Source organism: Pholcus phalangioides, unplaced genomic scaffold, assembly GCF_987345545.1.
Source record: "Pholcus phalangioides strain wild (caught in Gottingen) unplaced genomic scaffold, Ppha-v1.0 ptg000014l_1, whole genome shotgun sequence".
NCBI classification, from domain to species: Eukaryota; Metazoa; Arthropoda; class Arachnida; order Araneae; family Pholcidae; genus Pholcus; species Pholcus phalangioides.
In genome coordinates, this window is record NW_028301607.1 from 16,325,651 (window position 1) to 16,337,758 (window position 12,108).

At 36.1% G+C, this 12,108-nt stretch overlaps 1 protein-coding gene across 1 annotated transcript; it reads left to right on the forward strand.

Moving 5' to 3' along the window:
* The first annotated feature begins 1,757 nt into the window (after positions 1 to 1,757).
* On the forward strand, positions 1,758 to 4,634 carry LOC149078207 (uncharacterized). The gene has a single exon (XM_089242113.1). It carries the CDS (start codon positions 1,758 to 1,760, stop codon positions 4,632 to 4,634), a length of 2,877 nt encoding a protein of 958 aa, XP_089098239.1.
* The last annotated feature ends 7,474 nt before the right edge of the window (positions 4,635 to 12,108 follow it).

Genomic DNA, 12,108 nt, shown 5'->3' on the forward strand with positions numbered 1-12,108 from the left:
ACATGAAAATATGATCGGCTGCAATAAAATACTATGCACGAAGTTGTTATTTCATTATGATTTGAGTTACTATATTTGATCGAGAAGTGTGAGCAGAATTGAGATCGATAATACGGAACAATGTCGAACCAGTTGCAAATTGTCGGCTAAAACGCCAAAAATTGCTTTTATGTAGCCTGTTAAGACCGCCAAGCTGCGCCATGCGCCAAAACCCTCCCACTGCGTGGGAGTAGAGGAGAGTTGCTGCCTTAGCACGAGAGAAAGAGCACGGGCCTTCCGTCGCTCTCTTGAGTAATGTTCTAATAGCATAAGAATAAAGTTGTTTAAGTTTTCAAAGCCTTCTTCAGATACAGTCCACTTGCTTGAGCAGAGTCAGAACATTTTGGTCAACATCTTCGCCGGAGAATTAAAATTAAGATGGACCAGACAACACTCAACCGCACTCGCGGTGCGATCAAAAGGAGGATTACACGAGTCCAGTCGGTATTACAAAACATCGATGAATCGAGTGAAGAAACTGATGTTGTACTGTTACAACAATTAGTGAAAATTGAGGACATTCGAACGAGCATCGATGAACTCTTAGAGGGATACGCCACCTTGCCAGCGGACGCACAAGTAGATGATGCCTTCAACCAAATCGAGGAGATGGAGGCGAACGTAGACGCATTAGAGGTACGTTCAAAATGTTTAGTTTCAAAACTAAAAATCAAATCGGAAGATAATCAGGTCGCTCAACCTGCAACCGTGAAATTGCCGGAGATTCCTTCGCCGAGTTTTTCGGGAAATCCGGAAGAGTGGAGCTCATTCAAATCGGAGTTCAAATCTTTAATTATAGACAATGAATCACTGAATGAAGCTCATAAACTTCACTATCTTCGAGCCTCGTTAAGAGGGGAAGCGAAACTTGTCGAACGTCGACGATACCTTCGACTCGCTTTTCGGAGAATTAGAGAAGCGATTTGAAAACAAAAGGTTCATCGCTGACACACATATCAACGCTATTCTTAACCTTGAGAAAATACATCATGAATCAGCTAAAGAGCTTCGAAAAATGGTGAATACTATCCTGAGACATCTCAGAGGGCTCAAACTTGTAAACCTTGAGATGAATAAGCTAACTGAGATACTGCTTGTTAATGCTATTTTGCCTAAGCTAGACCGTGAGTCACGCAAGCAGTACGAAATGTCGCTGAAAAACACGGAATTTCCCGAATGGGAAGAGTTTGTTGACTTTTTGCAAAGAAGGAGCCAAGTGCTTGAAAATACTCAACGAGTTTCCTACGCGAAATCTAAATTCGATGCATTTTCAAAACCTAAAAGTCTGATAGCCAAAGCGAATGCAATGCAAAATTCCTGCCCCATTTGCGGAGAGAATCATCCAATTTATAAGTGTAGAACTTTTCATAGCCTTTCTATTGAAGAGAGAATATACGAAGTAAAAAATAAAAAACTGTGTTTTAACTGTCTGGAATCCCATAGAGTAGTCGAGTGCGGCAGCGATAAGAGATGCCGTATGTGTGGGAAGAAGCATCATTCGTTAATCCATAGAGAGAATGCACAACCACAAAAACCAAAACAAAATGAGTCCCCCCACTGAAAGAAAAGAAATCGGGGCTTGTGAGACCAAGAAAGAGAAAACGACAGACTCATGTGCCGCATCTTCCAGTGTTGACAATTGCTTACATTCGAGCGAGAAAAGGGGATGCGTTCTGTTGTCAACAGCAATAGTTTACATCCAGAGGCCAGCTGGTGGGATGTTTCCAATACGCGCTTTACTCGACGCCGGCTCTCAAGTCAGTTTTGTCAGCAATGAGGTGGCAGACTCTTTACGACTTCGAAGAGACACTGTAAACGTTCCTATTGCAGGACTGAATGACTCTATTCTGAACATAAAGAAAAAAGTAACAACGCTAATCGCTAACCGCGAAGGGGACTATAGTAAAAAACTCGATCTTTTAGTTGTTCCCAAGATAACAGATTTAACGCCGTCAAAGCGTTTGGATTTGACCTGCGTTGAACTTCCTAGAAACTTGAGTTACGCGGATCCTAACTTCAATATTCCGCAAAAAATAGACGCATTGCTGGGTGCAGAAATATTTTACGAGTTATTGGAGAACAACCAAATAAAATTGAAAAATGAGCCTATCATACTTCAAGCATCTGTGTTTGGTTGGATAGTAACAGGGACATTCCAGAATGCGGTAACCTACAACAATCTTCATTGCCATTTAACGAGTTATCGGGATGAGGTTGAAAAGGGTTTGGCGAAGTTCTGGGAACTGGAGTCAATCGGGATAATGGACGATCCTAAATTCAAGGAAACCGACGAGGCCAAACAGTTGTTTGACAAAACAGTCTGTTTCAAAGACGGACGATATGAAGTTAGCCTACCATGGAAGAGAGATTGGATAGAGCTAAATGATAACTTTAGTGTCGCAGAGAAACGATTACAGAGCCTTCTCAAGAGAATGCGGTACGATCCGACTATGTTTGCTCAGTATCGTGAAGTACTAGACAATTACTTAGATCAAGGGATTATAGAGAAAGTACCAGACGCGGAAAACACTGATGGAAAACCAGTATATTACTTGCCACATCAAGCAGTATTTCGAGCAGAAAGCGTCACGACAAAAATGAGAATTGTATTCGATGCAAGCTCTCACAAACCAGGTGAACTGTCCTTGAATGACTGCCTTTGGACAGGTGTAAACTTAAACCCGAACATTTTTCATTTGTTGACGTACTTTCGTCTCAACAAAATCGCGTTTCTTGCAGATGTCGAAAAAGCATTTCTACAGATTTCTCTTGCAGAAAACGAAAGAGATGCAGTGAGGTTTCTATTCACCAATGCAAGGTGCATCAGCGATCATGCCAACGTGCAAGAGTTTCGATTCAAAAGAGTATTATTCGGCGTCAATGCCAGCCCATTCTTACTTGCTGCTACGATCAAAACACACATAGAAAAACAACGCGACAATTATCCAGTTGCAACTCAAGTGCTCGACACCTGTGTTTACGTCGATGATCTAGTGGCTGGAGAAGACAGCGTGGCAGAAGTATTGCGAGTCTCTCGTGAAACTAGAGAGATCATGAGAGGTGCCAACATGAATCTTCGTAAATGGATATCTAACGATCCTAGGCTGATTCATCTATGGAAGAAAGAGGGATTTGACGTCCATCCTCAGCATACAGACGGCATCAACATGCACAAGGTTTTGGGATTGTCATGGGATGCTTCTCATGATTATCTAGCCATGGATATCATGGACCTTGTGGAATTCCTGAAACAAAACAAAAATACGAAACGCTTCTTATTGCGAACAGCAGGTAGAATCTTCGACCCCATTGGACTTCTTAGCCCATACACGATTAGGCTGAAGTGTTTATTCCAAGAACTGTGGCTTCGAAAATTGCTATGGGACGATGAACTTCCCGCGGATGTCAAGGAGAAATGGATTCAGTGGTGTTCGGAACTTCCCCGCCTATCCGAACTACAAGTGCCAAGGGTCATTCTCGATCTTTCTGAAGATGACTCGAATGAAATAGAGATTCATTGTTTTTCAGATGCCAGTCAAAGAGCCTACGGAGCAGCGGCGTACCTCAGAGTCCGGTTCAGGGACCATATTTCCGTGAACCTGATTGCTTCCAAAAGCAGAGTTGCGCCACTGAAGAACCTTTCTCTACCGAGGTTGGAGTTACTCGGAGCACTACTCGCGGCAAGATTGACCTGCGAGATTGAGAAAGTCGTGAGAAGGAAAAGACCATGTAAGACCTACTTCTATTCCGATTCACAGATCGTATTGTTGTGGATAAAGGGTTCAGTAAAAAGATGGAAACCATTCGTTGCAAACCGTGTGAACGAAATCCAAACTTTGACAGAAAAAAACTGTTGGTTCCACTGCCCTGGGAAGGACAACCCAGCCGATTTGGTTACCAGAGGCATCAGTGCTGACGCTCTTTTGCACAGTGACAGATGGTGGACCGGACCGAGATTCTTGATGAGAGAAGAGCTGGCTTATGAGGACTCACCACCTGTGGTTACCGAACTGTTTGAAAGTGAGTACTCCAAAGAACTCAAAAAAGATTCGAACAGTAATTTTGAGGACACTAACTTGTCTTTGACTCTAACTACCAAGAGTTCTCTCATTGAATATATCTTAAAAATTAACAGTAGTTACGTCACAATATTACGTATATTGAGTTTTGTATTAAGATTTGCCTATAATTTGAGATCTTGTGAAAAACGTGCAGGTAACTTAATGAGACAGGAAATACAATTTTCTGAAAATCTCCTGATAAAAATCATTCAAGGGTTGGAGTTTAAGGAAGAAATCGAAAGGCTTAAGAGGGGAGAGGCTCTAAAGGGTAACTCCAAGTTAGCTTCCTTGAACTGTTTCTTGGATGATGATGGTATTTTGAGAGTTGGTGGAAGACTTCAGAATTCCGATCTAAATACCAACAGTAAATTTCCCATGTTATTGCCATCTAACCATCCTCTCACCATGATCATATTGAGATACCACCATTTAAAGTATTTGCATATTGGTGCACAGTCGTTATTATATCATGTGAGACAAAAGTTTTGGCCAATCAATGGTAGAAATCTTTGTAGGAAGTTAGCAGGAGGCTAATATGAGTACAAGAGTGTCTTATTTGTTTCAAAAACAAGCCTGTACTGTTAAAAGTTGACAATTTACCAAGCACTCAATGGAGTACTGCCAGGATCACCGAAGTGTTCCATGGCAACGAAGGAAAGATAAGAGTTGTAAATATACGTTTGCCCAGCGGCAAAATTTTGAAAAGAAGTGTGCGAAATATTTGTGTTTTACCTATTGAGTAAGAATTATTTTTGCATTTGTGTATAACATGTTCTAATGTATTTATATTGTATATTCATTTCATTCACTTATTCAGGACATTAATTTTTATTGCGTTATTCATTCTATTTTGAAAATTTTTGTATTGTATGTATTGTATAATTGAAATTATGTAATTTCAATCGGCGGGAGTGTTAAGACCGCCAAGCTGCGCCATGCGCCAAAACCCTCCCACTGCGTGGGAGTAGAGGAGAGTTGCTGCCTTAGCACGAGAGAAAGAGCACGGGCCTTCCGTCGCTCTCTTGAGTAATGTTCTAATAGCATAAGAATAAAGTTGTTTAAGTTTTCAAAGCCTTCTTCAGATACAGTCCACTTGCTTGAGCAGAGTCAGAACATAGCCTTAGCGAGAAATACAGTGATATAGCGAGTCAGCCAAAATGTTACATGCAACGACGCAAATATTCAATCACTGCACTTCACTCATAATATGAGAAATAGATGGCGGCACTAACAATTCACGAATAACACTAGATACGCACTCAGACAGTTACGTACACATGCAAATTACCGGTACAACTCATTCGGTAGTAAATCTCCCATGGGGCAACAGACTAGAGTTAGGCTCGGTTTAAAAAAAAAACAAAGCCAAAATGAAAAGAAATTAACGTGGAAAACATGTGAATTGAATATTTATAGCTATATTTGATAAAACACAACTTCATAATCATAAAAATCACTTTCATACCCGATTCTAGTTAAGATTAGGAATTAAAGTAACTTTCACTAAAAAAATAGGTAAAAGGGACGTTTTTATTATAGAAAGGTAAATAAGCTGCAAAGATACAGGAATGTCCCGCATACGTGCCACATGACAATGAGCGAGTCGGAGTATAAAATATATATTTAAGGCCTTTTGTAACACTTGGTATAAACAGAAAAACAAACGATCCTTCCCTGAATGGGATCAATTCTAATCGTAAGAATTCCGTCGTCTACGCCATCGAAATAGAAACAAAAAAGTCGAAAAATCTGTCGTTACTATACATCCGAGCTGGTTGAATTTTCATCGTTATAGACAAGGTTCATTAACATTATTCTCTATGAGAATCGGCATGGATCATCAATTATTATTGACGTTACAGCCGAAGTAGCGTTACAACCGAGGTCATCATAACCGAGTTTGACTCTCGGTATCGAATGTATCTTAACATCGAATGAAGGCAACATACGTGTTTAAAAATGGTTTCCCAAACGGCAGACCTATAACATTCTGAATGCGAAAATACTACATCCACTTATTGCTGATCTGAAAGTTAAACGGAAGCATATGATATCCGCAGCAAAAAATAATGACGAATGGCTATCCTATAAAATATAAACAGGTACGGCGGGTGATCGGTCTCTCTGAAATTTTATTGACAGCAATTTATCTACTACTACTTTAACCTACTTGCATCTCGTGCACATTATTTTGCGAATTTCTAACGATTCGGTTCATAATTATCCTCCTCGGATGCCAGTCGCCATCTGGTGGCAGTGTCAGCAATTATGAGCTTTGTCTTCAATTAGGTCCGACCGTCCCCGTTCGGTGCAATCTCCAATTAAAGATTGGGATTTGTTCCCCAGTGGGTCCAGGTCACTCACCCGGCAACTAAAAGAACGTTGGTTCGATTCCCTACAAGGACAGTTGAATTTTCTCTCTTTCCTGAATTCATCGTAGCCTCAGCCAACTATTAAAAACCTTCAACTCGTTCATGCCAGAATGTTTTTTCTAGTATATATCGAGCCCCTGACGTATTTATTACGACGGAGCTATGATTATTCCGTGTCTTTGCTGGTGCTGCCATTTTCTTTTCATGTTTTGAAGTGAAGATGGTAAAAGCTTGAATTTCAACTTATCCACTAGTAAACGATAAATTCACCGTTAGCCTTAGTTTCAACCAAGCGAAGGAACAGTGAGAAGAGCTATGTGCAAATATGATGTTACGCATATGAACTTCGTTCATAATTGTTTACTTTGACTTCGTTTCATAGATTTAAGAAAATATCCTGTACGTTCCAATATTTTGCATGAAACAAAATTTCATCATTGGTTTTTGAATTCTGAATTTATATCGTAAATTTAGAATCATAAATTGCTTTTTTTTTTGTATGTACACACACTCGTGGTATATTTCCTACATTTAATACAAAAACTACTTCAAAGTCATGTTTTCAGAAAAATACATCGGAAGAGGTTAATAAATTCGTATCAATTTCAAGATTGTAAAAATTATTTAGTTTTTTTTTTTAATGTCCCGATGAATATTGAATTCGATATCTTTGCTCTTGAGATTATAATATGTACTTTACAAATACGGAAATAAATAATTCGGATTTTGAAACCCCCTTGACTCTGGCTTGTTCATTTTTCGTTATAATTCAAATACATTTCCTTTCAATTATTTTCTAGTACCTTTCCTATATTTTTCTTCCTTCTCCAGAAAATTTGAATTCAAGAAAAGGTAGAAACTAGGTAAATCTTTTTTTTTTCATTGGTAGAAGTAGAATAAGAAGGAGAAAAGGAGAGGGAGAACCTATAGTTTTAATTAAAGGAATAATCCGATGTTTCTTCCCCCCCCCTCTCTTTTAATTAGGCAGTTTTTGGTAACTCGAGTATTATAGTTAGTGCAGTTAATTAGAAATGCTGGTATCTCGTAGAACTAATTAAGAGGATTGTTAATTATGTTTCTTTAGATTCAATGATTTATCCGGGTTTTTCGCGAAATCTAAGAACACCAAAACTCGATGGAAGATAAGCGTGGGAGAACGAAATAATTCCTTTTGAAAAAATAGAAAGTGGTTTTTGATGAAACTGTTTGCTTTCATTCTAAAAAATAACACGCAAAATGAGAACAAGCATTCGATACGCAGTGATTTTCATCGGTTTTAATGAAACCTTAAAACGGGCACATTAGCACATCGACGAAGATTGATTTCATCGATCCATAATAATCGATCGGCTCCTGAAATACCTGAACTAGATACGCACTAGAATGATAAACTAAACTCTTTTAAATTTTAAAGAGCATCGATTCGCGCTCATATATAAAATAGGAATATTGCAAAGCACATAATAAATAAGCCACGATATGTATTTTATTCTGAAGCACCTCGTGCAAAAATGTAAACTGTTCAAAAATAAAGTAATCATACGTTTTAGTTTGAGAAATTCTGAGATAAAATAAGATTACATTCATAACCTATAACAAGAGCTAGCGAGATTATAATATAATCATAATATATGTATCTTAATCTCGTGTATCTCGATGCTATGTATCGTAATATGTATAGTAATCTTAATATGTTTCAATATCAATATGTTTCTCATAAAATATTTGTTAGAGATTTATTGAAAGAGTAGTTATGTATGTGCTATATACTAGCCGAGTCTCGACATATAAACTTTCTATTCATAGTCTATTTCATGAGATTTGTTCCAGAAAAAAAATTTACAAATGGAAATTATTCAAAAAAGTAGAAGTGACAAAAGCTTTGGTTGAACTCAAATGAATGCCAATAACGAGAAATAATAAATATAAATAGCATGCTCTGAGCTTTTTTGAACTCCCAGGGGTATAATATGTTTAAGCATATAGTCACTAAACGCAGTTTTCAAGAATAAAACCATTAAAAATATCTTCTAAGCATATCAACAATAGGTTTCAAGTACATCAGTACATCGACATTAGATTTCCAGCATATCAACAATAGAAATTAATTACCTTTTGGGTAAGACAATTGAAAGCCGACGTAGATGAACCCAAAATTGCAAAGAAACACGGCTATACGCGTTTCGGAACTATATGAAGTTCCTTCATCAGTAGCAGAAGCAGAAGAAAAATTCCTTATAGCGGGAGTTACTCGCTGTTGTAGACGAGAGTCGAATTCTTTCGTCTACAACAGGGAGTAATTCCCGCCATGAGGAATTTTCCTACTTCTGTTTCTGCTACTGACAAAGGAACTTCATATAGTTCCGAAACGCGTATAGCCGTGTTTCTTTGCAATTTTGGGTTCATCTACGTCGGCTTTCAATTGTAATATCAACAATAGCTTTCAAGCGCATCAAAAATAGCTTCCGTGAATATAGCAACAGTAGATTTCAAGAAAATATCAGCAATACCTTTGAAAGTATATCAGTAATACCTTTGAAAGTATATAAGCAATACCTTTGAAAGTATATAAGCAATACCTTTGAAAGTATATCATCAATGACATCCAAACATATCATCAATGACATCCAAACATATCATCAATGGCATCCAAACATATCAACAATGGCTTCCAACAATATATCAAAAATATCTTTGAACCATGTAAACCTTCTTGTAGCATATATTTTAACCATGTAGCCTTCAAAAATACATAAACTGGCAATAGCTTTGGAGCAAGATAAATGTCAGAAATGGAAATATAAATGCAAGGCCCCCAACAGATAAAATGCCCAACGAGGTGGCTGAGAAAAAGATGCCCATCGCAAATATGTATGTCATATATTTCAAAAATACAGCAATCCAATTAAAAATGCAATTATCAAAACTGAAAACTATATATACCTGATAATATATAATGCAATGGGCTATAGTTTTGCAGTATGTAAAGGTGAACAATGGGCTCCAATTATATACAGCTGCCTGCAATAACCTCCAATTGCACCATTAGCTGTAAGGGTAGTTAGTAATAGATTAAACTGCATTGTAAGATGCATCCCAAGGCTTACCCATTACACTTATTACTAGTAAAACTATACAGATTCTCTCGCATTGTTTGTCCATAAAGTATCTCAAAAAAGGTGGGAAAGAACAACATAATGAGCTTGTCCGTTAGCATGTGCCATTCTTTTCAGCTTTTTTCTCAGTTTCTTTTGAAGTCAAATATCTTAACGAATATGGCACTTCAAAACATGGATTTTTTTTGGAGAGGGGGGTCATTAAAGACAGGGAAAAAACATTCTCAGTTTTTTTAAACAGAGTGCCCACATAAAAAGTTAATTTTTTGTGTATAAGATCCCTTCAAATAAATCATGATATTTTGGGAAACCGCATGCCTCATTTGAAAACGTTTAATTGGAAGCATTTTCTAAGATCAGCTGTGTGTTGTAGAGATAGTCCTATGAACAAACAATTTGGTGCAGAAGTTTTGTGAATGCAGTGTTATGTTTTGAAGAGAGGCTGAGATAGAGAGAAATTTATTTTATATTTTTAGGAAATCAGTAAATAATTGAATGTCTTCGTTTATTAAATCTCAAGTTGAAAATTTGCACTGAATTTTTACTTCTTTACGACTTTTCACGGGAAAATAGGAAAGACAATCAAGTTTTCGCAATTATTCGTCAAAATTTGCGAATTTTTCATTTATCGCACTCATTTCGTAAATACGAAATAATGACAATAATAAATCGCTAATAATAACATAGATTTCGTGTTTCATACAACTCTGGAGTAAAAAGTATTTCATATATACTTTGGTTCAAATTCTGATCATAGATACTATTGATGCTAAATCACACGAGAAGTAAATATCCGATGTCATCCAGTGAATCAACTTCATTTTCAGATTCGCCGATATCAATTTTAGCACAATTCATAAAATATATCGAGGCATTCGCAAATATTTGCATCGCATAACATAATATCGCAAGAGGAAAATGATTTTCTATGAAGAACGGAAAATTACTTTTTCCCCCTCGAAAAGAAGATAATTTCACAAATACGAGCATGGGGGAAATTTTTTTCAATCCTTTTCTTTCCTTTTTTTTTTTTTGTCGTTACAATTGCCAAAAGCCATCCCGAGTGAAAATTTTATTACAAAAACTAACATGAAACTTGTTTCATTCAAAAAAGAATTGAAAATTCTACTTCAAATGAATCAGAGTTGTTTGAATAGAACTGTCCTTATAAATTATTTATGTATTTTTTATAAATACGTAGAACAGAATATGTTTTTTTAAAAAAGGAATAAAGATGGATAAACCTAATGCTGAACGTGTCAGTTCGTATTATACTTTCGTGAAGGAAAATTTTCAGCGTGAATAATTTAAATAATGAGAGAGATTTTTCTGCACGTGGATAAGTAGTGAAATTGTTAGTAAAATATAATGATATAAGCTGCAATTCCAAAAACATGTTTTAAATTCCTTCATCAGCATGGCTTTCTTTGATGTTTATGGAGATGCTAGATTTGTATGAAGTATTTTGCAACGTGAAACTCCGTAATTTCAAATAATTCCAAAAAAAATTATTCGTACTATGAAAAATGAACAAAGCGGAAAAAAATTCCATAGAAATCACTCTTTTCGTATAAGCCACACGTAACTTTCATTCAAAAACTGAAAAAAACACTAACATCCAAATAAATATAAATGTGGTGAAATAAAATGGGAGTGTTTAACATTCCGTTCAGTTTATTTTTGAGAATTTTATAATATTACGTGATATTAGACATCATTCTTGAATGAAAAGAAAATAATTTTTAACTGGATTAAAATGGAACGCATTAAAATATTCTCATAACAATTATCAGATTCCTTTAGAGTCAGAACGTAAGAGGAAAAAATTATTGGACAGACCACTGCATTGAATTAGCTTAATAGTTAATTATTGAACCTTAAAGCTATATGATCCGTGACGTAAAATATTTTTCATTACTTGGTTTTCTAAATTCATATTTTCATAATTCTACGTGATACACAAATTTACACTTTTACTCATTTTGCTGATTAAACTAATTTTCTAAATATAGAATATGTTGATGACAGCACCTCTTCAAAACACAAAATATTTTTCGGCTTTTTTAATAAAAATAAACAAAATAATATAAAAATGATATGATGATATATTTAAAAATGTACAACACCAGGTACACACGATATTGTTCAGCTTTCTTAAAAAAAATATAACAATATTAGTCAAAAATGACGATTTGCCACCATGGTTCCCGTAGTTGATTTTCCCACATTTGTCAATGGAAAAAATTTTAAAACAGAATAAAATGATAAAGTTTAGAGGAGACATTCATCCAGCAATCGATTGAAAATGGTCGATGATGGTGATAATGGATTATAAAAACAATAGCAAGTCAAAAAAAATATCAGCACATGAATTTGAAATTCTCGATTAAAAACATTGAACTTATTCACTTACACAAAACTATGAACCTCAAAATGAAATTGTATAAAATCAGAGTTTCACTTAAATACTTAAAAAAATGAATTCTTGATTTTAATTCAAGTTTTCATCTAAAGAAATTT